The sequence below is a fragment of the Gavialis gangeticus genome, unplaced genomic scaffold (genome assembly GCF_001723915.1).
Source record: "Gavialis gangeticus isolate Ggan-Ray unplaced genomic scaffold, GavGan_comp1, whole genome shotgun sequence".
NCBI lineage: Eukaryota > Metazoa > Chordata > Crocodylia > Gavialidae > Gavialis > Gavialis gangeticus.
In genome coordinates, this window is record NW_017729019.1 from 11,527,308 (window position 1) to 11,549,921 (window position 22,614).

The 22,614-nt window shown below is 46.0% G+C and overlaps 2 protein-coding genes and 1 long non-coding RNA gene across 5 annotated transcripts in view; 2 read left to right on the forward strand and 1 right to left on the reverse strand.

The window, feature by feature from the left end:
• Nucleotides 1-252: 252 nt before the first annotated feature.
• DDX20 (DEAD-box helicase 20) lies at nucleotides 253-7,806 on the forward strand. The gene is made up of 11 exons (XM_019514075.1): nucleotides 253-457; nucleotides 582-676; nucleotides 2,190-2,358; nucleotides 2,683-2,797; nucleotides 2,890-3,032; nucleotides 3,438-3,576; nucleotides 4,070-4,128; nucleotides 4,837-4,919; nucleotides 5,603-5,708; nucleotides 5,794-5,895; nucleotides 6,281-7,806. Exons 1-11 carry the CDS (start codon nucleotides 274-276, stop codon nucleotides 7,423-7,425), a joined length of 2,340 nt encoding a protein of 779 aa, XP_019369620.1. The 5' UTR covers nucleotides 253-273; the 3' UTR covers nucleotides 7,426-7,806.
• Nucleotides 7,807-11,824: 4,018 nt separating this feature from the next.
• On the forward strand, nucleotides 11,825-16,887 carry LOC109295303. The gene is made up of 2 exons (XR_002096721.1): nucleotides 11,825-13,423; nucleotides 14,535-16,887. It is a non-coding gene; the product is annotated as an uncharacterized LOC109295303 (long non-coding RNA).
• A 958-nt stretch (nucleotides 16,888-17,845) lies between these two features.
• Nucleotides 17,846-22,614, reverse strand: part of KCND3 (potassium voltage-gated channel subfamily D member 3) — a 239,842-nt gene continuing 235,073 nt past the window's right edge. For 2 of the 3 annotated variants that reach the window (XM_019514077.1, XM_019514076.1), the window contains 2 exons: nucleotides 21,194-21,441; nucleotides 17,846-18,130 (listed from right to left, as the gene is read on the reverse strand). In XM_019514077.1, the coding sequence (XP_019369622.1) occupies nucleotides 17,929-18,130; nucleotides 21,194-21,441 (450 nt within the window). In that variant the 3' untranslated portion in view covers nucleotides 17,846-17,928. Of the gene's footprint in view, nucleotides 18,131-21,188; nucleotides 21,442-22,614 lie in introns of all 3 variants that reach the window. The other variant, XM_019514079.1, reaches the window with a different exon arrangement.

The window sequence follows — 22,614 nt, forward strand, 5'->3', positions numbered from 1 at the left end:
ACCCTCCCTCAGTGTCCCTGCTGGCCTCCCTCATCCGTCCCCCCCTACAAAAGGCTGTAGTGGTTCGGTCCTGTCTCTTCCCTATCCCCCCTCCAACCCCGTCATGGTTTCTTCCAACCGCCTCTGTCTCCAGAGGCCGCAATGGTTCCTCCCTGCCCCCCCGACACCACATGGTTCCTTCCACTGTCCGTACCCGCGCCAATAAAGTTCTTTCTCAGAAGTCTCGCGAGGTTTTGCTAGTTCTCGCGAGAACGCAGCCACGCGTATTCCAAGATGGCGGCGCCCGCGGTGGCGGTGCCTCGTTTTCGCACCCGCGACGTGTTGGTGCCCGGCGGTCCGGCCGACTTCGGCTCCCTGCTGCTGTCGGCCCCGGTGCTGGCGGGGCTGGAGGCCGCCGGCTTCCGCAGGCCCTCGCCGGTGCAGCTCAAGGCCATCCCGCTAGGCCGCTGCGGCCTGGGTGAGAGCGGGGGGGAGGGGAGAGTCAGTGATGGGAGGCAGTGGGTGGAATAGGGGGGCAGAGAGAGGGCAGGGGAGTTGGAGGGTCAAGCAGATGCCTGATCTGTGCTCCCCTCCCCCACTAGATCTCATCGTCCAGGCGAAATCTGGCACGGGCAAAACCTGCGTGTTCTCAGCAGTTGCCCTCGACTCCCTCATGCTGGAGAACCCAGCCACCCAGGTGAGCCCGGCGCGGGGTTGGGGCACCCTGCACATCTGCCCAGTGGGCCTACATGGCAGTGGCCTGGTTGTGTCGTACTGCGCGGGTCCCAGGATGAGTGCTTTCCCTGTGCTTTGCACCAGGGGTGGCCGGTCTGTGACATGGGTGCCCCAAGTGGCACGGGCAGCCTCTGCACATGGCACCTGCCAGGTCAGGGAGCAGGCAGCAGATCAGGTAGGGGATCAGAGTACCACTTGGGGGGAGGACGAGGGGCTTATTTGTGACATTCCTACCGAAAAAAAGGTTTCTTATCTTGTACCGTAACAAACATATTGTTGTCACCTTAGTCGCGTGAGGGCTGCAGTAGTGCCTAACATCCTTCATCTGGCAGGCAAGGTTATTTGAGTTGACGTATTATCATTTATTAGACCAATTGAGAAGTTGAAAAAAAAGTTTTTAGCAAGCTTTTGGGTGCACTCGACCTTCATCAGGCAACAGGAGTCTCTGCTGTTCTGAGACTCCAAGAAATGAGAGAAGCTGAAAGTGTGGTACGATGCAAGTGACAATGTAAATAGGTAGAAATTAGGATAACAAAAGGCAAAACAGGGAAGGGAAGGGTGAGAAAAGCAGGGTGAAAGAAAGCCAATGGTGAGTAAGGGAGACTCTACATAGGTAGTAATTCAAGGTGGAAAAGAGGGTGCCTGTGGAAAAGGAAATAGCTGGAAATTAGAAAGACGAAGGGCAGAAAAGTGATGGGGGGTGGGGAGAAGAGCAATGTAAAAGGTCAGCTCTGGCAGGTACCTGGTGAACTGGATGTCAGGCAGGTTGTAATGTTATAAATCCATGGTCTGTATTGAGTCCATGATCATCCGCTCGGTGCACTTTGTTGTGTTTAATTGAATAATTGTGCGTAAAAGAGGGCGAAGGGAAAGCAGCTGTCTAAGGGCTGCTAGAAGCCTTGCAAGTGACAGAAACCATGAATAAAGCTCATGTGTTGTGTATCGTGCTTGAGCCTCAGTCCTTGAGTCTCAGACGCTTCCTGTGAGTACTGCTCTGGAGCTGTTAGTTTAATTTGTTGTCTGCACTAGTAACGGGCTGCTTGATGAACTAAAATGAAACAAGTTGGGGTGGAAGAGGACAGTATCAAGAAGATGTCATGCTTTTGGGGATTTTTGAAGTTTACAAATCCAATGTTATGAATTACAGTAAAAAGTACCATGCCGGGTTGATGCCTTTAGTTCGGGAAACTTCATCTTGTTTCTCACGTAAACATACTGTGGGCTGTGATGTTGCATCCTGCCCATATGATGCCAGTCTGCTCTATGAGAGAGATCCCCGAGGGGGTAGGGGAGAGGTAAAGCAAATTCAGTCTCCTTTTTACTGAACAAGTGCTATCTAGACTTACACTTCCAAAGGCTTTACGCTGGCTATAAGACAACTTTCAGTCACTAAATCAGTAGTCTTGAGATGAAAGACTGTTTTAACCCTCTAAGCCATTGGTTTCGTCTTAAAGTCAAATTCTTCATTATTTCAGATACTCATCTTAGCACCCACAAGAGAGATTGCTGTGCAGATTCATGCTGTTATTTCAACTATTGGAATAAAAATGGAGGCCCTGGAATGTCACGTCTTCATTGGAGGCACCCCTTTAAACCAAGATAAAATCAGACTAAAAAAGTGCCACATAGCTGTTGGGTCCCCAGGTAAGAACCCACTTCAGCATACTTCAGGTAAAAACTAATGAGAGACTTTCTGTAGTACAGTAATTGGCACACTCGAAGTCTTGATTCTTGTCCCATAGTCATAGGGGACAGTTTCAGAGCTCAGTGCTAAAGAAAATTAGACCAGAGAAGTATTTTTAGTTTATAGATTATTCTAAATATGCTTTTTCAAAGAAAGGTTTGTTAAGGAAGTGGGTTAGATAGCAAATTTTAGATTTGCAATTGGTATAATTTCTTGTCTCATCATTAGATTTTTTTTTTCCATAAATATTTGTGAAACTCAAGTGACTCTCTTCTTGTATGTAGGTCGAATAAAGCAACTTATAGAGCTGGACTATCTGAACACTGCTAGCATCCGCCTTTTTATTCTTGACGAAGCAGACAAACTTTTGGAAGAAGGCAGTTTCCAGGAGCAAGTCAAGTAATAAACTGAGTTTCTCTCATACCTAAAAAATCTTTCCGCTCTAAAACACTTTATCTGAAGCATTCCCTTTCAATGTCTTTCTCTCTTAGCTGGATTTATTCTTCTTTGCCAGCCAACAAACAGATGCTCGCTGTTTCAGCTACCTACCCAGAGTCACTGGCCAATGCTTTGACCAGGTACATGAGAGATCCTACCTTTGTGAGGCTGAACCCCACTGATCCAAGTCTCATTGGTATGTATAAGAAATATATTTATACCTTTTGATATTTCAGGCAAATAAAATCTAAATGTAACATTCAGTTATGACCATAAAATTGTTCTCTAATTTTCATGAATTAGCACTGGTATATTTCCTTCTTTTTTTATAGTTTGGTTCACAAAAGTGCATATGCCCAAGATATGCCTACCCCAAGTACCAGTGATGGAGAGACCAGATTATTCTCCCTCTTGGGGGATATCTCTATTTCCATAACTTCAAAAGAAGTTGCAGACTTTCAGATTATGATTGAGCTATGTGCCAGTTTCCTTAATGTTCCCCAGTTCTTAAAATGTTGTTTTCTAGCTGATGTTGCTTATCTGAGCTAGCATTTTCCCTGTGTTGTGTGCTGTTTACCTAATTCTTTGCTTCCTTGCATAGGGTTGAAGCAGTATTACAAAGTTGTGAATTTTCATTCACTTCCTCACAAGACTTTTGAAGAGAAGGCTCAGCATCTACAGGAGCTCTTCAGCAAGGTGCCATTTAATCAGGCTTTGGTCTTCTCAAACTTGCATAGTAGGTAATGACATATTGATACTCAACAGCAAGACCCTTATGCATCCCTGTGCATGGTGCGAGTAATGTTTTCCACTTATACAGTACAAAGGACCCAAAACAACACAAACTATAGGCACGCCTCAACTTTGAAATGCAGATATTCTTGGGGAGGAAGCCTGTATCCATTGGGAGGTGTGGGATGCAGCACTGGAGAAGAGGGAGCATTTTGACATTAAGGCACTTCCTATGCTTACTAGAGCACAGTGGGATCCAGCGTTGATGTCTTTCTGGGTGTTGCAGTCTCTCCTAAAAGGGCAACGGACTTGTAAAACGGCAAGGTCTCTAACTAAACAAGAGAAGTGCCTGCAGGAGTCCTACTGGAGCTCCACTCTGCTTTTAAAGGGGTTGTAGGAACTCCAAGTTACATATTTAGGCTGCTAACTGTTCCGCTTCAGTGTAGCATCTAGAAGAAACATTATGATGTTTTATTTATCTCTTTTTTTATGTTTTGCTAGGGCTCAACACCTGGCTGAAGTACTGACATCCAAAGGGTTTCCTGCTGAGTGCATTTCAGGCAAGCGCATTTGGAACTTACTGTTTCTGTGCAATACTAACCTAATTCAGGAGTATTTACGATACAAGTGTGGGAAGTAGTTCTGTGTTCTTGTTCATTTTTTTTTTTTTTATGTTGGTTAGATGGTCTTGGTCAATTTATCCCCTTCCCCTCCCTCCAGGATTAAGGGATCCTATTTTATGTGTTGGAGTAGTTTGTTTTTGAAGGGGCAAGGGGAATCTGTCTGGAAATAACTGGGTGCATTTTGACCATTCCTAAAAAGTTAGGAACCAGTAGACCAGAAGTTGGTACATGTACAATAAAACTGTCCCATGTGTTTATAAGGTAATAAACACTAATTCACTTTCCAGTATTCCACTGTCTCTGTAAGAATATTTGCTGTTCTTCCAGTTCTTAAGTAAAACTTACTTGCATCCCATTTTATCCAACTTACTAAAGCATTTATACAGAAGAACTTTTTTCTTTTTTAAAGACAAGCTGCTTTTGTGTACTGCCTTTGTTTTTTTTCCGGGTCTTTCCTCTTGCATTTGACTTCCTCCATGGTATTATTTGGTGCAGCCTGCTATGAAGGATGGACATAACTTCTGTAGGTTTCACTCTCATCTGACATAAAATTTGCTTAGCATATTTAGTATTACACTAAATAACCCAGGGCTCTTTCAGTATGTTTTGATTTGAGTTTATGAAGGTTCACTTTTGTCTCTCCAGGCAGTATGAACCAGAACCAGCGACTTGATGCCATGGCTAAACTGAAGCAGTTCCATTGCAGAGTCCTGATTTCCACAGATTTAGTGAGTTTTTCCCTATTAAGCATATGTAACTTCAGAATTAGCGTACTATATTGCTGCTTGGAGTTAAATATGACTTGGACGTTATCTAATGAGCATCTGACTGAAGATATAGCAAACTTCTGCCACAGGGGAACATAGAAATGTGCTCTGAACAAAGAGTAGATTTTCAAAATCCTCTATTTAAATATGGTTTTAATTTGCTCCTTTTTAATCTGTGTTTTTGTGGCCAGTTTGTGGGAAGCTGCATGAATTAAAAGGTGCAATCTTTTTGGAGGGAGAAATGGGCAGAGCTTACTTTTTCCTTCCTGCGATACCTCTGTGTCAAAGCAGTTCCCCTGCATCTTTTTTGGGAGAGCAGTAACCATATCTTTGCTCAAGGTACAAGAGCATTGGACATGACATAATATTCATTTTTACTTTTTCCCCACCTCTTAATTGTTTTCATTCCTCCTTTGCTGTCTTCAGATCTGTGACTGAAGTTATACCACCATGAGCATTATTTTATCATCTGTGATGCTCGTACATTGGAGAGCTTATGTGCTCTCTTCATACTTGGACGTCTGCTTATTGAGCGCTGGCACAGTGATACAAAAGATGTTTAGGTGGCACATCCCAATGAAGTGTACTACTTAAGTAAATATTCCTACTCACCATTGCTTGTGGGTTTTCTTTTCCTCACCAAGACCTCTCGTGGAATTGATGCTGAGAAGGTGAATCTGGTCATTAACCTGGATGTGCCTTTGGACTGGGAGACGTACATGCATCGGATCGGCAGAGCTGGGCGCTTTGGTAAAACTTCTTTGTGTTTTTGTGCAGCTTTAAGTGGTCCATCTTTGGATCAGTCTAGGTAATTGTTTCCTTTTTAATATTGTAGGCACCTTAGGCTTATCTGTGACATACTGTTGCCGTGGGGAGGAAGAGAATTTGATGATGAAGATTGCACAGAAATGTAATCTGCAGCTCCATCCTTTGCCAGGTAGGGTCCTTTTTTTCTAAACATGTTTGTAGTATTGTTCCCATGGTGGCTTTCCTGATTTTACTCTGGTTCTGGGACTCAGACGTGGGGGTCATTTCTTTGAAGGGCAGCTCCTTGTGAAGAGCTGTTTCTCTTCTCTCGGGTTGTTTCTATACTAGTAACCATTGCCTGCTCTGAATAGTAATGCATCTGTTGTAAAGAAACAAAAAAGCACCGTCTATCAGTAATATTGGGAATACTCAACAGTTAGGATTTGTTGAGTCTGTTATAACTTGGGCTTTTTGTGTAGCACACAATAATAATTTACCCTATAAATCATGTTTGTTGCCTTGCAATCTGGAAAGAAGTTGGTGTGGTTCTTGACTGCTCTCTTTCTCTTGTGCAGAACCTATCCCCCCTGGATTGATGGACCAGTTTGCAGATTGGGATGTAGAAGTCACAGCTATGGCTCATATAGAAGCTTTGAATCCTGGGACCTTGCCCCATGAAAGGCCAGAGGAAGCAGTGCAACAGCCGCCCACAGGTAGTTGTGTGGAGACACCTCCACATTCTCCTGCTGTTTCAAGTGAAAGTTCTTCCATGGCCAAGCCAAAAAAGGCTCCTAAACAGAAACTACAAAAAGGCTGCTCAGATGGTGCCAACTCAGAAAAAAGTAGCAAGAGTCCAAAGACTTTGAAATGCAGTGTAGAGCAGAGCGGTCAAAAGAAAACTGCTCCCAAAATGACAAGACAAAATACTGATCAGCCCGTGGACAAGGAAACCTTAAAAAACATGTTGCCTAAGATTCCTTGCCTGTCATCTTTTAAGCGTCAGCAGCCTGGCAGTCCCTGGAGCTTTGCTGAATTTCTTGAGGACTATGAGTACTTCATTAAGGAGGGGCTGGAGAAGGAGGTTGAAATTGTAACAACCTACACTGGCCCAGGAGAGCCTTGCCAGCACCCTGAAAATGGGGCCTTAGAATGCAGAGAGATGGAAGAAACTAGCCGTGTAGTAGTAGACAGTGCCCGGTTTCAGGAGTCGGACAGTGACAGCAGCTCCTACGCTTCCAGGGCTTCCTCCTGTAGTGTGGAAAACAAGTCATGTTTCGAAGCTTCCTCAGATGCACAGGAGAAAGAAAATGTCATTGCCAGTGATCAGGTTCTTCCGAGCACCTCTCTACACCTCGCCCACCCATCAAGACCAGAAGAGCTCAAACAAATACCACAAGCCCCAAAGCAAAATCCAGCGAGAAGGAAAGTGAAGAAACAACACCCCAAAAAGAAAAGCCCTCATAATCAAGTCCCTGATCTTTCACAGGGAGAAGCTTATGCTGACTGTTCAGATGGCCCTTGGGATGGGAGAATGCATGGCTCTCAATATGAGTCTCAGAGTTATGAGGAATACTGGAAGTCTTATTACCAAGCATGGCAGAACTATTATGCTGCAGCTCCACATTCATACTATAGGAAATGTTACAGACACTTCACCTGGATGAGTGCTTATCACACTAACTCAGTCTATCTCCAAGAACTGCTGAAGAATGATGGGTGACAGCATAACATACCAAACAGGGAAGGGACTGATTTATGTGGAGAGTCCATTCATTCCAGGGAACAGCAATCTTCTAAGCTCGAAATGAACTTAGCAAAATTAGCAGATATTGTCTGTCAGACAAAAGTAAATGCAGCTTTTTGTAAGTAACCTTTTTTTCTGGGTAAATCTGTTTTATAAGCATTCTAGAGAGTTGGAGCTGTGGCTGCGATAACCTTTTATGTTAATAAATAGAAACGTGTCTTGTGTGTGTAGATCTGCAGTTTCTGTCTTTAAAGTATTGTTGGTTTAAGGAGAAATGCACACAGTTGATGCAAGTTAAGGAGAACAGTTTGTGTAAGAGATCATGTGATTAAAGAAGCTGAGTTCTATAAACCATCCAAACTGGCTATTGTTATCAGTTTTCTTGTGTTGTTCCTTTTAGGGGGTGCATTTGCCATGAAAATACTACACAAGTTGTCATTTCTGGTCAGTGATCATCATGGTTTACATGGTGTTTTCTTAACAGATAAGAAAAAAAATGAGTGTACTGCTTAATATTGGCAGATTGAAACCTGCATATCTCAATTAATGCATTTTATTTCCAATTCAAATTGAATTAATTAAAACTGTATAAATAACATTTGCGCGGCGAGGTAGGGTAGGCTGCACGATAGAGGAGCTTTTAATTATATACAGAAAAAGTTCAGCTATCGTAATTGGTCTGTCCCCTTGGGTGCAGCAATGTCAGACTTGCCATGCTTAAGGGAAAACTTTAATTAGAAAGGAAATTACCTATTAGCCCTGAAACTAATTGGCATTCTTTGTGAACAAGGCCCTACTGTTTTGTATCTTGCTGTCTTTGTTCAGGCCTTACTGTTTTGTATTTAACTGTCTTGAACCTGGGAAGGAGGGGACTGTCTGGCTTAAGGCATTGGTAATGCTTAGTCTTTCTCCACTAATTAGCCCACTGCAGCAAGTTTTAAATTCAAAATTACCATGTGAAGCTTGCCTGGGGCCCTAGGTGAAAAGATTTTCACCTTGGGACTCTGGCTGTGAACTAACCTTTAGTGCCCCAAATTGCCCAGAGTTGATCCGGTTGGTTGCATTCTTCACAGAGAAAGGCAGGCCACAGCCTGATCTCTCTGTTTCCCTACCTCAACCAACTACTTCTCTGAGGGCAGTTTGTTCCTGAGGATAGAGGGAGTCCAAGATATTCAGTCTCACACCAGGCACCATTTTTAATTCACTTGGAGAATATCAATGTGTTCTCATCCAATGTTAATAAACGAAACAAAATGTTGCAAAGACTAAACATAGAGATTTTAAGACCCACCAGTTCCTGCCTGCAGCCTCCTGTCTGTGGCTGCACATTTCAGACCTTCTGATACAATAATCATGCTGAAAAATGCATTGGCAGTCATTCTCTCAAGTAACTGCCTGCTGTATGTGAACAGCTGGACAAATATCCATTGAAAGGCTAGCAGGCAAGGCCTCGCTGCCTAACAGAACTCTGGCTCTTAGCTTTTTTAAACGATCCGAAAATCCGTAAAAGGCTCAAAGACATCTGTCTGCATGCAGTGGCATGCCTTAAATTCAAGCCTGGGCAGACTGTGTAAGACAACTCTCCTGTCAGCTGCCAAGTAGTTTATATATAGCCCTTTGCATCTTCAAAGCCCTTTGCAAACCTACCCTGGTACTAGTGAGTCTGCCAGAACTCAGGAAGGGAAGTGCTTGCATCTCCGTTTGGACTACTTGCTACTCCAAGAGACTAGGTTGACTGGGGTAGCTGGATGCCAGTAGCATTTTGCTAATCACAGATGCTAAATTCCCAAGCTCATTGCACAAATCCTGAAAGGATCCCAGGCCACTTTCCACTCCACAGCTGCTTTCACATATGCTGTTGTCAGGTGGGAAAACAGTGGCACCTAGTGGGGCCAGTGCTTATAGCAGGGTAGAAAACAAAAAGTTTAGCCCCACGGCCTGGTTGGTGCAGTGGGGTCATCTGCTTAGTAAAAACCAGTGTGAAGAGTAATTGCTATTAACTCATCAAAGCCTTTGAAGTGACATATATCATGTAGAATTGGTTGTACTTGTTTTGCTGCTTGATCTCAATGATCTCAGTCCTGAGTACAGAGCCCCAGCGTCACAAGGAGGAAGCACTTGAAGAATCAGGCCTGTAATTGTTAAGGAAATACACTCTGCCCCCCTAGCCGCTGTTAACGTTTAGGGCAGGAGTTGAGGAACAGTTGTATTCTCTCCCTGTCTCCTTCCCCTATTCTATATGGCATTAGAACAAATAACCACCATAAGAAGTATGCAGTTCCCAGTGCTTTTTCTATCAGCTGAAAAGGTCGTGACTTGCTTTAGTTTCTAACATCAGTACTTTGTGTTCCTGCTGTAATAAGCTGCAAAGGAGGATGTTGAGCTGGGCTGCATTATTGCTCCTTTCCGAAGTCTCTCAATGCATTCTTCAGTTACCAGCTGGTCAATATTGAACATTTAAAAAAAATAATAATAATTACGAGTCATTTGAAAAAGTATATATGTAATATAGTTACTCCCTTGGGCTTTCAGTCCTTATTTATTGGCTTTTCAGCTAATTTTTCCCCTTACCTCTTAGCTTTCTCTGCTATGCAAGGCTAACTGGCTTGTATTTTGCTTTCTAATAATCAATAAAAGTGTTGGTCAACTCCCAGAAACAGAATTTTTGCTACAGATGATACTGGCAGACCCATCAAGTTATATAACCTGAATTTTACTCTTCACTGTGGAATCAGCAGCAGAGGCTGATGGGCAAACTTCTTTGCCTTGTAATCTTGGTTCTAGGTTGGCCACAAAGGTTAGTGTGGGATACCATAACACTGTGGTATCAGTATCTATTTAGAAGTGACAGTTAGTCACGTCTTTCTTCAGTGGAAAACTTCTAACTTGTGTCTTTGTTGTTGTGTCTTTTTTTTAAATTCTGTATTGTGCTCCTGGCTGCTTTACAGCTGACACTGTATGTTAGCTGAGCACTGAATTAAGTTGTCTGTACATCCTGTATCCTTCCATGTGCTTTTCATCTCTGGTACTGCTGTTGCTAAGCAGCGTTGTTTGTTTCTGGGTTTTGGGTTGTTTTTTTAATTATCTATCCATGAAATCAGTGTCATGCATCCAAGCTGTGTGTGAATGAGTATCTTTAGCACATATGTCTTTAGAAGAAGTGTGTGTGGAGGGGGAGGGCGATTCTCTGCACCCAGCCTTTACCAGGACCATTTATATTGTTCATTTGAATGAATTTGCTATGTTTCACCATATGAAGAGACTTCTCATTGATGCTAAAAGCAAGTTTCCCCATCCCCAAACATGAAAGAGCTTTTTTTTTTTTTTTTTTTTTTTTTTTTTTTTTTTTTTTTTTTTTTTTTTTTTTTTTTTTTTTTTTTTTTTTTTTTTTTTTTTTTTTTAATTCTCCATTAAGCAAATTCAGGCCAGGGAGGGAAGAGCAAGGGAATGTAATGTGCTATCCAGGTGGATTTTCTTGAGATGAAGCTCAGAGCAGAAAGGTTGAAGGAATGTAAGCAACTTCTCCCTTTTGATTTTTGTAAAAAAAAAAAGAGCCCAATATAACATTCACTCCAGTTGAGCAGACTCTGACCTTGCTGAGGGGCTTGACTTAATGAAATGGCCTTTCTCCGGGAGCTGTGCAGTTGAGACGTTTCCTAGCATGAGAGAAGGGAGCTTGTATGGGCCCTACTGCCTTTGGGAGCTATGTGGACTGTAGCAGTTGTACTGGTATGTGGGGCTGTGACAGGATGAAATGAAATGTGAATATTGCTCCCGTGAAGGTTGGGTTGGTGAGAGGTGGTCATTCCTTGATATCTGCAGAAGAAGTGAGGAAATTCACAGTAGCTTCTTATCAATATCTGTCCTAGTAGCCCCATAATCAGGGGAAACAAAATGCTGTAGATAGCAGAGTTGGTATGAACAATGAAGGTGACTGGGGAGTCATGGCCTTCTGGTAAAGGGAGCACACTAAGAACCACATAGCAATGCAAATGTAGTTACTAAAGAGGCTGCTAGATACTGTGGTGATTTAATATGGTATAAATCATAGGGACAAATAAAAAAATGTTGGGTTGAGAGGAAACATCTTTCACTGACTGAAAACAAATCAATTCTCTGTTCCTTAAGGGGAAGCGCTTGTCTGTAAAGTTGGACATAGTGGGTGTGTCTACATGAGATGCTTACTGTGCCGTAGCTTGGTGCTACTGTGCGGTAGTGTCGTGACATGATGCTACTGTGCAGTAGCTGTGCGTGGATGCTACTGTGCAGTTACACCAGTTGCTGCACAGTCATTTAGGACTTGGTTATGCAAGTACTAAATGACTGCCCAGTGACAATTGCATAGTCACGTTTCGTGTAGACATGCCCACTATGTGCTGATGGTGCTTTTGCAAATATCATTTCCCTTGCTGATTCTAGAAAGAAGGGTTAGATTTCTTTTCACCAGATCAGAGAGATTCTGCAGTAGGCAGATCTCCCAGGAGGATCTCCACAGCTTCTCCAAACCAACTTGTTCAAAAAGACACCTACAACGTGATCTTAGCATTTGTGGCACATACTCCGTTTAATCCAGATTGGATACATCAGGTACAGCAGTGGCACAAGACTCAATACTGTAAATGATATACAAGTTGCAACATATGCACTACAATTCAAAAAGAAGACGACAAGAAACTCAGAGTTCTTCAGAAAGTTGTTCTCAAATGAATCTACCTGCAATTTTGTACAGTACATTTTTGTATCGGTCATTTTGTGATGTTGGTAAGCAAAGCCCATTTATAGTACCAAAATAGAAAATAATAAGGTCGAGAGAATTTCTCGTAACAACATAAAACCTCTAAAGAAAACACCATTGCATTGGAATGTCTCGCTTATTATCAAAAATATACCATCACACGCGCTTTGTAAAATATTTCATTGGTCCGAGGAGCCAGCTGGAACTCCGGTCATAGTTGCAACAGAACTGAGAGGAGCGCTCAGTATGGTTATTAACCTCTCACCCACGCAGATATGTAGCCTGCTTTGACTAGCACTAGTTGAAAATGAGAGGAAGCGTGCACGCACGCACACGCATATACATACAAAAATAACAAACTATTGACTGAAGACGAGACTTGGCAGGAATTTTTCACAAATTAGTTATCATTTGGTCTTGTTGACTGATCAACCTGAAATCTTTCTGGCACAGTGTTGTTACCTCGAATGTGTGTAATAATACTTCTCCCTTCTCTAGCGCCTTTCAGGTGAGGGTTGCTAAAGAACAGGCTGCTGAATTGAGCTTCTCTGTATTCCTGAGAATCAGGGAAGCATTTTCATCCACACTTACCCCTGGGTAAACAGGGTTAAAATGGGGATGTGTGACCTTTTCCAGATCACTTACCCATCTGCAAAAAAGCCAAGGACAGGACCTAGGTATTTTGCTTCTAACCCTTCCCCAGATCTCATCAGGAAACAACACTGCTGCTCATTATTCTTCCCGAGACCCTAAAAGGAAATCATCATTTGGAAGGAAGTTTGACTATTGTTTTATGGCATGGTTAACTGTAAAGCCTAGCACCTGAGTTACAAAATCACAAATCCAGTGCAGTTGATTAAAACTTTAAAGAACAAAACATTATTTGCTTGTCAATTAGAGCATTTAACTAGCAACAGGGCTGGCTAGAGAAGTGGGGAATGATTTTTGATAATTCACAACCACAAGGGAAAATTTAGTATGTGAAAAAGTGTCAATATTTTTAAACTAGCTTTAAACTTGGAATTAAGGCCCTCTGTTCAGAAGCTTTGCTGCTTGGGTGCTACTGGATGCCTATTTGCAGCTTCACCTCAGTCTAATATAGATTGTAGCATATTGCCTTGTTCAAGGGGGCACTGCAAACTATTGGCTAAATGTGATTTTTTTTTTTTTTTAAGGTCCTCAGCCAGCTTTAGAACAAGTGCAATGGACAGCGCATTTGCCCTGTGTCTACTTTTGCAAGTAAGCTCTGAGGAAGCACCCCCGCCTTCCCTAGCTGACAGTGTCTGACTTATTAATGCAGCACTGTCCCTGTATCTCAGTTACCTGAAGCAGAAAGCAGTGGGAGCTGGTTCAGAGCACTAGGGGATTATCAGCTATTTGGGGGCAGAAAGTGCAACCTTTGGAATCAGGTATTGGTGGCTTTGAGCACCAGTAACAAGACAATGATTCTTCCCACATATCGGTTAGAAGCAAACGTTTTTTTCCCAATAGTTAAGCTGTCTCTGTTAAGAAAATTGTCCTTTATTATGCCAGTATTTTTGAAGTTCACATTTAAAACCCTAATTCTTTGGTACCCCAAAGCAAGCTCCTGCAATAAGAATTTGCTGTGTAGAGATGGGATGTGGTGTGCATCTCCTGTTTGTTCATGGCTGACATTCGAGGCAGGAGGGAAATTATATAGAATGATGCAGGGGAATATAATTGGGAGTAATGGAAAGAAAAATAAGGGAAGAAGAATTATGGCTGAGTATCAGGGGAAAACTCCCTGACATTGCAATCTATTAAGGCTGGAACAGTCCCTCAAGAGAAGCAGTGGGAGTCCTGTCTAAGGAGAGATTTAAATCTAGTCTAGAGAAAGCACTGGGGAAATCTGTTGTAGGGAGGAATACGATGCTAGTAGGGGGTGTATTAAAGGGTCTTGCTGCCTTCAATTTATCTCTACCACAGTTTGGGGTTGGTGGCAACTCCTTTACAAGTGACTGGATTCTTAGGGAAAGGAAGATAAGGGTTTCCAAGATGGTAGTTTAAAGTCGAAGCTCGAGACAGAGAAATGCACCAGTTATTTGTGATGAATGCTGGTTTCAGGGTATACACAACCCTGCTGTAAGTACCAGCCCAGTGCCAGGAGAGACGAGAACAAACTCCTCATCTTGCTCACTGAAATCTTGGTCAAAACTTTCCAGGAAAACTGTTGTTTCTTTTGAGATGTTTGGAGGATGCCCCACCCAGATTTTTCTGTACAAATGATCAATTCTGATTTGGGCTTTCCGTGGGAAGGCCCCCAAAAATGTGTGGTGGGGGCAAGATAATTAGAAAAAGTTCTCATCCTGAGACTTGGCCTTTTCTATAGCAGCCGTGCTTCTCCAGTGGGTCCATTCCTGCTGTTTCGCCTCCTCCCCCCAGGAATACATCCTCTGGGATTCTGGACTTCCTGCTGCAAGAAGAGTGACAGAAGCAGAAGGAGCCAGTTCTGTGTCCTCTCTTCGGGGGTAAATGCCTGCAGTGCATTTCCTGAGCCTATCTGTGCAAACGCTTTTTCTCCTGCAACTGCAGAGCTTGTACCTCTCCTACTCCTTGGTGAAGCAGCTCTCCTTTCTCTGCGTAGCACTCTGGGAAGCTGCGTTATAGGTAGCACACCAACCCCTGATCCATACTACTATTTCACTGAGGGAGAACAAACCTGGCCTCTGGTGCCTGCGAGTGCAGAGATTTGCCTTGGGGAAACATCCTTTGGTCCTGCTCAGTGAAGTGTTAACCAGAGGCCCAGCCTCCTTTAAAAGCTGGCTTTGCCTTACACTGCTGGAATCGAGTCTCATGGATTTTCCCCTCCTTGTTCTTCACAAGGCTTCCTGCTGAACCAGAGACTGAGTGTGGTGGCACCTGCCAATGCAAGGGCAGAACAGTTAATTGCATGTTTCTCATTAAGAAGGATCTCTCCTGTTCAGATTGCAGCAAAGGCAGGACAGCCCAATCTGACCAGGCAAAGAGGGGCTGCAGCCACTGTGTCCTGCTCTTCTTGATGAAGCCACTGGCAACAAGAACGGTGAATTTCCAGAAAAGCAATTAAGTGCCCTGACAGGACTTGAGGTAGGGACAGTCATTATCATTCTCCTATAGGTGCATATCAGGGGAACATTTCACTCATGCTTTGACTAGGTGCAAACGGCAGCAAGTTGCTGGAGATTTGGCCCCCTGCTCCACAGAGCTAACAATGGCCAGGAGCGGACAATGAGGTGTAATGAGGGGCAGTGAAATTCAGCCAAGAAAGCACAGGTTGGATGTAGCCTAAAGAAACCCTGCTGCAGAAGAAACAGAAGCATCAAGAAAGCCCAGTGCCCAAGTTGTTTGGAACAGTCTTGGAGAGAAGGTACCAAGGGGAGCTCTGCAGCCCTGAGACAAATGACCGTCAGCTGGTGCCATTACCACAAACTTGGCTGTAGCCTTATCATTCCTAGAATGGTGTAAGTTTCTAAGGAGGTTACTGCGCTAGCCCATCAGCTTTCAGCATCCACATTACACAGAGGAATTGGCCAAGGATGCCGGCCAGGTAAGGTTGATAGTTTGTATTTTGAAATTGGTATGTCTCTAGCTAGCTGTGTGACAGTGGTATATATTTTGGGAGATATATAAAGAGGCACGAGGTATAAATTATATAGAATGATGCAAGGGGATATAATTGGGAGTAATGGCATGAAAAGTAAGGGAAGAAGAATTACCCTTTGCCTTCCAGAATCCCTCACAGTGCTACAAAGGGTAGTGTGTCAGTAAAATTGCTATTTACTCTTTGGCGAAAGGAAAACTCAAAATGCCTCCTAACTGTCCGCAGCCTGTCAGCTCCATGGGGCAGGATTTGTGTCTGACCGTGTGTTTGTACAGCCCCTACCACAACAAGGCCACAATCATCCTTGGATCTGTTGGGCACATGTATGACGCTCGAGAAGACTTCACGCTGTATCTGAGGGCAACGCAGTAATCACACGAAGGTGACCTACCTCATTGTTAAGTGAGGTTACTGAACTGCGCTTGTGGGGGATCTAAGGAGGGCAAAGTAAGAAATGATTTTCTCTTCGTTTTCCCTAGAGGATAACATTAAGTTGAAAACGAGCCCAAGAAAGATCTCAGAGAGAACAGTCAGTGTTCGCCACAGGACGAGTTAGATGTATTTGCTGTTCGTGGCAGTACCACGCAGAGATATGGTTTTTGACTGATTAAAAAGCATGTGACTTTACCCAGACTCTTGAGTAGAGCTGCAAAGGAAAGCTCTGTCTGTACCACCCCATCTCAAATGTATTCCAACCCTCCATACCACTCCTCCTTGCATGGTCACATGTGGTAGCTCCTGTGCTGGGATGAAAGAACTAAAATTGCTAACCTAGTTTGCCTCCTAAGCCAATGCAACCCAGAAGCCACTGGCTAAACCGATTGGAGCCATGGGACTGGGCAAAAAAAGCCAAACACCCTGTCAGTCCGTGCAAGATGGTCGGCTCCAGGGTTAATTTTATCAAGCATCGATCCAGACACTCAGTGGCTACTATTTACAATGGGCTGCATATATATATTTATATATAAATAAAAGAAATGGAAAAGCATGGGTATAGATTACAGAGTACGTTCTGTCGGACTCATGGACACCCAGTGCAGTTGAGTTTAGTGCTTTCGCCTTCTTTGCTATTTGTGTGCACAGGATTAAAAAAAAAAAAAAAGAAAAGAAAAAAAAGATTCCTACTTTATTTTTCCTTTTGAAAAATACAGCACTAGTCATCTAGTCACACTTATTACAAGTAAGTGATAACAAAAATAGAAAGCAGAAATCCGGGTGGGACTAAAACTCTACTGAAGCCTGTCTTTTTTTTTTTTCTTTTTTCTTCACAAATATGTTTTCACAGACAATAATTAGCAGACAAACACACTGTTTGCAATTGCACTGTATTGACTTAAAAGGCGGTTACAAAATCATCTAGGTAAAGAATGCCATCCAGGGTGAAAGACTGATCTGTGTGTGTGCGCGCCTGTGTGCATGCACGTGTGTGCCGACACATTTGTGCTACTGGCTTCCTATTGTGCACTGAGTCATGAAAACACGCTCAGATCGCTGTAGCTGAATCGTTCTGCTGGGGGCTCACACCTGTGCACGCACATGCGTGAGCACGCGCACACACACACACACACACTTATACACGCACACAGTATGGAGATTGATTTCTGTGACAGGTGGCTTCTTTGTCTAAATCTTTCCCTATAAAAGAAAAAAAAATGTGTAATTTTGGTTGATTAAAGGTTCTGCTCCATGAAGAAAAAAAAATCACAAAATCCATTGTTTTGTTTTTTTCACCTTTTCAGTCATTTCCTCATGAATAAATATTATCCATTAAAAACCTTTAAAAAGGTGCTGAGATCCACAGTGTTATATTTCTGTTTCTTTTATTGACTTTCTTGTTGCCATGACTGTTCTCCTTCTCCAGCCCCCAGAAACAATTTTCTGCTCCGTATCCTGGAACAAGGCTCTCGACCCGCACGCGCGCACACAGCCCCTTCCTCCCACCTGCCTCTTCCTCCCTCTCCTCGTCAGTCCATGGCATGAATGCGAGTTTGAAGAAAGCTGCCTTGTTAGGTCTCCGTTGCTAATTCTATGACGAAATGTCAGGTTGGTCCATCCAGGCACAAATTGCAGCAAGGAAGGAGCGTGGAGTTGTGGAGGGGGAGGGACGCCGGGGGTCCAGCCAGTTTCTTCGCGCGACGCCGTCTTACAAGGCAGAGACCTTGACTATGTTGCTGCTTGCGGTGGAAATGTTCGTGGCATGGCTGGGGCTGCCAGGCGGAGGCCTGCTCTCCCCTTCGGGCGTCAGCGCTGGCGGGGTGGGGATACTGATGATGGCTGTCGTGATCTGGGAGGCTTTGCAGTTCGGTCTCAGCCCGTCGTCTGATTTCATATTGAGACTGGAACGACTAGAAGACAAAGCGGATGTTTTTAAAGAGACTGGAGGAGGGCAGGAACAGCAGCTGCACCCCTGGTGGGCATGAGAGCTCTGAGCTAAGGGCGCTTAACTCTGATTAACACCACAGCCTCTTAACTCTCCCTGGCCAGGCTGGGGCTGCCCCTCTGCACCACTGACGCTGGCAGTGATTCCTGCCACAGGTCTGTGCCTGCGTCCCTATCCACATGGCACCTATGCAGTCATCCCTTCCCACCCCACTTACTGAAATCCTTCTGGTTTGTTTCTGTGCAAGGTACCATGGTGCACTGCAGTGGCTCTGAGGCCTGGGGATGGTCCCAGAGCCCTGCTCAAGGAGGGGCTTGGTGCTAGGAGGAGGACAGGGTGGGGTTGTCCTGCACTGTGGCCTTCTGTTACCTTCAGGTGGTTGTTTCAGGCTGTGGCGAGCAGGCACTGCCTTGGCTGTGTGTGTGCATGTGTCCTACCCCCTGTTGTTAATGCACTGGGTGCTGTATGCCTTGCAGGGTTGGTCTGACACCCCATCTCAGTGCAGGTCCCTGTGGGCCTCTGACAACAGGGACTGATGCTTGCCTGCAGTGGTTTGTGACCATGGACAACTGAGTGGCTTCTGCAGCAGAGCCGAGGGACAGCGCCACGTCAAGGATGCTGCTGGTAGGAGGCTGTGAACTTCAGGGAGAGATGTTCCCTGCAGCTTCTTAAGTGAAAACCCCCTGAGCCTGGCAGCTGAGGATGGTCCCCTCTGCAGCCGCTGCAATGATTAACAATCAGGCAGAAACTCAGCAGGGAGAGAGGAGAGGGCTGGGATTCTCTCTGCAGCAACAAGGGACCTTTTGCCTCTGCAGATCCCAGTGCAGAAAACGTCCAGGGCTGAGGAAAAGCAATGCAAGCCCATCGGCCATAGTGAAGCAAAGCCTGTTTATGCCCTGCCCAATGTTTCTGGCTGCACGGGTACTTCCTGGCTTGTCCCCCTAGCAGCCTTTGCACCTGGCTCTGCTCCTAGGCTGGATTCACTGCTGCAGCGGTGCTGGATGCATTAGGGTCAACTTGTGGGAGCCTGATGTGCGTGAGAGGGGGGCCAGGCCCCCAGGCGAGGGCTCCGTCTCTGTGGTGCAGCTGGGTCTCACTGAGAGCAGATCCAGGCTTCATGGCACTTCGGTTTCTCATCTCAAACCTGCCTTTCTTTTAGCTCTTCTATTTTGTCGCCCTGCAGCAGTGGTGGAGATCTGGCAGCGAGGAGCATTCTGAGCAGAGATGTCTCCGTTATGTCCCATAATTAATTACCAAGGGAAAGCGATAGGTCTGCTTTCCATGCATCTCTATAGCTGCCTGAGTCCGCTATTACCAGCCTAGCCTGCCTGCTTCAAAGACAAGCTTGTGCTTTTAAAAGATAAAAGGCTCCCTGTTGGACAGGCACCGCTGTCGTTATCACCAGGAGGAGCTGTCCGGACCTCTGCAGCCTCCTAGCAATGTCACAAGACATCCTCTGCATCGGGGAGTCCGGGAAGCAGCATTCCCAGAGGCTGCTCAGATGCTGTGCGCTGGCCACAGGACTCGGTTGCTGTTGTAACTGCAGTCCATGGAGCGTGACGGACGGTCTTGCCCCGTGGCAGCAGCTTGGTGGCCCTCTGGCTCCCACTGGACAGCTGCACAAAGCAGAATCAGCAGCCTTGGCTGGAGAGTGTAAGGCTGGCTTCCAACACTTACAGCCAAATCCTACTTCAGGGGATCCAAGCCCATGCTCCTGCCTCCCTGCAAGTTGGCCACGCATTGTGACAGGCCAGCCCCAAAGGAGGGGCCACGCAGCAGCGATGGCGCAGATCTTCCTGCTCTGCTTCCCTTCCCTCCCTGACACGCTGGGGCAAGCAGGGAATTCGCTACTGGTGCTGCCATTTAGAAGATCATCGCTGGCATCTAATTTAGCACCCACTGAAATGGGCAGAGTGGGGCACGCTCCTTGGGCTCTCCAGCCAGCGTGGAGGCGACCGTATTCACGACACATTTCAATTCTAGGTTTCAGCAGCAGCGGGGAGGTTGCCCAGGCCCCCAGCTCCAGCCTTTCCTGCAAGAAGGGCAGCCTCGTCTGCTGGAGACTGATTATCTTGGCTTTCTCATTCCAGCATGAGACCCTGTTCTTCCCTTGGATGCTCTGCTAGCTAGTGTCACTGGCACCGTATGCTGCATCCTCTCTGCCACAGAGGAGCTGCATTTCAGCCATAGGCAAATAGTTCCCAGATGCTTTTGGTGTGGGTGGGAAGGGCACTTTTAATGCTTTAAACCCAACTCTTTCTCCCCATACCCTTTCCCAGAGCTGCCCGATATGCAGGAAGTTTTCCTAGGCGTAGAGAGGGGAGTTCAGAAGTTCATTGAATGTTGCCAAGGAAACAGGGGTGATGAGCTGCCTCGCGACTAAATTAGGCTGAAAGAGAGTCAATTTGAAACCATCTCTTGGAGGATGGGTGCTGCTTTGCCTATGCAACCAGCAGCGCTTGGGATGAGCCCAACAAGAACAGTTTGAAAATCCGCTCTACTTGTGGCTCTTTTTTTCTCTTTTATAAGTTGGTTGGCTCCTGGCAATGGAAACGGATGCAATCCGGTCTCTGGCAGGCATAGTCGGTATGGAGGTGAGATGTGAATAAGGGGCTGCATGTTACACAACACACACAGATTGCCTGGGACCGATGCCGTCTTGCTTGGCTCATGCCTGAGACGACAGCTGTGTCCTAGCTAATAGGAGCTGGGCTAAGCCAGTCTCAGCTGAGAGCTGCCTCCCTCTGGATAACCAAATAAAAAGCTGTGCCCAGCTGGGCTACGTGCCCTTCAGGCTGCAGGAATGGTCCTGCGTGAGTGTGGTCACATCTGGGCATCACCAACTTCAGACTGAGCCAGTGGGTCTCTACTGGGAGTCACCTCCTTCCCAGCACGGAGCCAGCTGTCTCCAGGCCAAGAGTTACAGACCAGGTAGGAGTCACCTCCTTGAGCCCTGGCTGGGCTGGTAGGACTCTCTCTTCAGTGCATGGGCATGCAATAGTTAGCAGCAAGAGCCTACTTACTGTACCTGGTTGTAAGCGATGGCTGTTCGCTGCACTGGATGTGGATGGTGCTGAGCTCTTGCATGCTCCGTAAGCGAGTGGCCGGCACGCTGGAGTTGGGGAGGTGCGTGGTCTTCTTGTTGCGGCGCGAGCAGCAGGACGTGGTCAGACCCTGCTGACTCGACAAGGAGGGGCTGCGGGTGGACGGGTAGTTCTGCATGGAGCTGTCCATGCAGTTCTGCTCAAACAGCTGCTCGTCTATGAACTCGTGGTTCTGGCAGGGAAAAGGACAGCGGTGTCACTCAGCAGCCGCTACAGCAAAGGCCACTGGCTTGCAAGCGTGCCCTTCGCTACTGTGGTGCGACGAGGCAGCCCCTTGCATGCGCACAGAGCTCTCTGCCTCAAAAGGTCCGTGCCAGGCGTCTCCAGGTTGACAAGTGCAAACAGCGGTGGGCAAGGAGATGACTCCCCCTCCCCAGTGCTTGCTGCACCACTACTGCATAGCTAGAAGAGGAGCTGGGGTGATGATGTGGGCACGATAGCTATACATCCCGTGATGGGATGTCTGTTGACCCTGACTGTCCTTTTGCTCAGCTGTTGTGGCTTCAGGGCAGGCTCTGATGCCACCTGATCAAAACATGGGAGGAGCTGGGAATCGGGATCTTTGCTTCCCTAGTTTGGGGTTGGTGCTGCTGTCGGTGAGGCTGCCCGGAGGGCCAGTCACCCCTCTGTTTGCAGTGATGACGTGCGGGCGAAACCAATCCAGTGCAGCACGTACCTACGGTTCCAGCCGTCACTGGGATGGAAGCTGGGCCTTGTCCGTATGAGCCCACCCCAGCACTGGGTCTTCTGGCCCCCAGCCATCAAGTGTCACCACCCAGCTGCCGGAGCGCATACGTACCCAGCTGCAGGAGCAGAGCGTGCCATGGGATAGCACCAGCTGCTGAAGGGACCGTGGGAGCCAGCAGCAGGTGCAGGAGTGTCTACATGGGCCTCCTGCTAGGCACCAGGTGTAGCAGGAGCCGGACTCCACTCAGTAGATGTGGAGTAGCTCTGAGGGCAGAAAGGTGGGCAGGGGTGGGGGGAACCTGCCAAAAAGCTTGGGGTTTGGACGTGCTGAGAGTTTTGCCAGCAGGGTTTTGTAGTGCAAAGCTCGGCAGTGTCGACTGCGACCAAGTCGTACGGGCCACGGTAAGTGTGTTAAGGTCGAAGCTGCCACAGGGGAAGGACAGTGGGGAGGCAAATGATGACAGAGGGCAACCTAAGAATGCAAAGCTCAGCAGAAAACTTTAGACCCTCTTGTTGGAAGGAGCAAGGAACGGTGAAAAGAAGAGCCCCAGCATATACCCCTAGGCACAGATACGCACGCTCACGGAGACCTGAGATACCAATCTAGCCATTCCCTGTCAGAACCGGAAAGGATGGGGGGAAAAAGGAAACAAACCAC

What these genes read in the sequence shown, in the direction of transcription:
- DDX20 (XM_019514075.1), top strand. Translation starts at nt 274, where the DNA reads ATGGCGGCGCCCGCGGTGGCGGTGCCTCGTTTTCGCACCCGCGACGTG. An exon ending in TGGAGAACCCAGCCACCCAG is followed by an intron (nt 677 to 2,189) that starts GTGAGCCCGGCG and finishes TCATTATTTCAG; the next exon opens with ATACTCATCTTAGCACCCAC. An exon ending in TTCTCAAACTTGCATAGTAG is followed by an intron (nt 3,577 to 4,069) that starts GTAATGACATAT and finishes ATGTTTTGCTAG; the next exon opens with GGCTCAACACCTGGCTGAAG.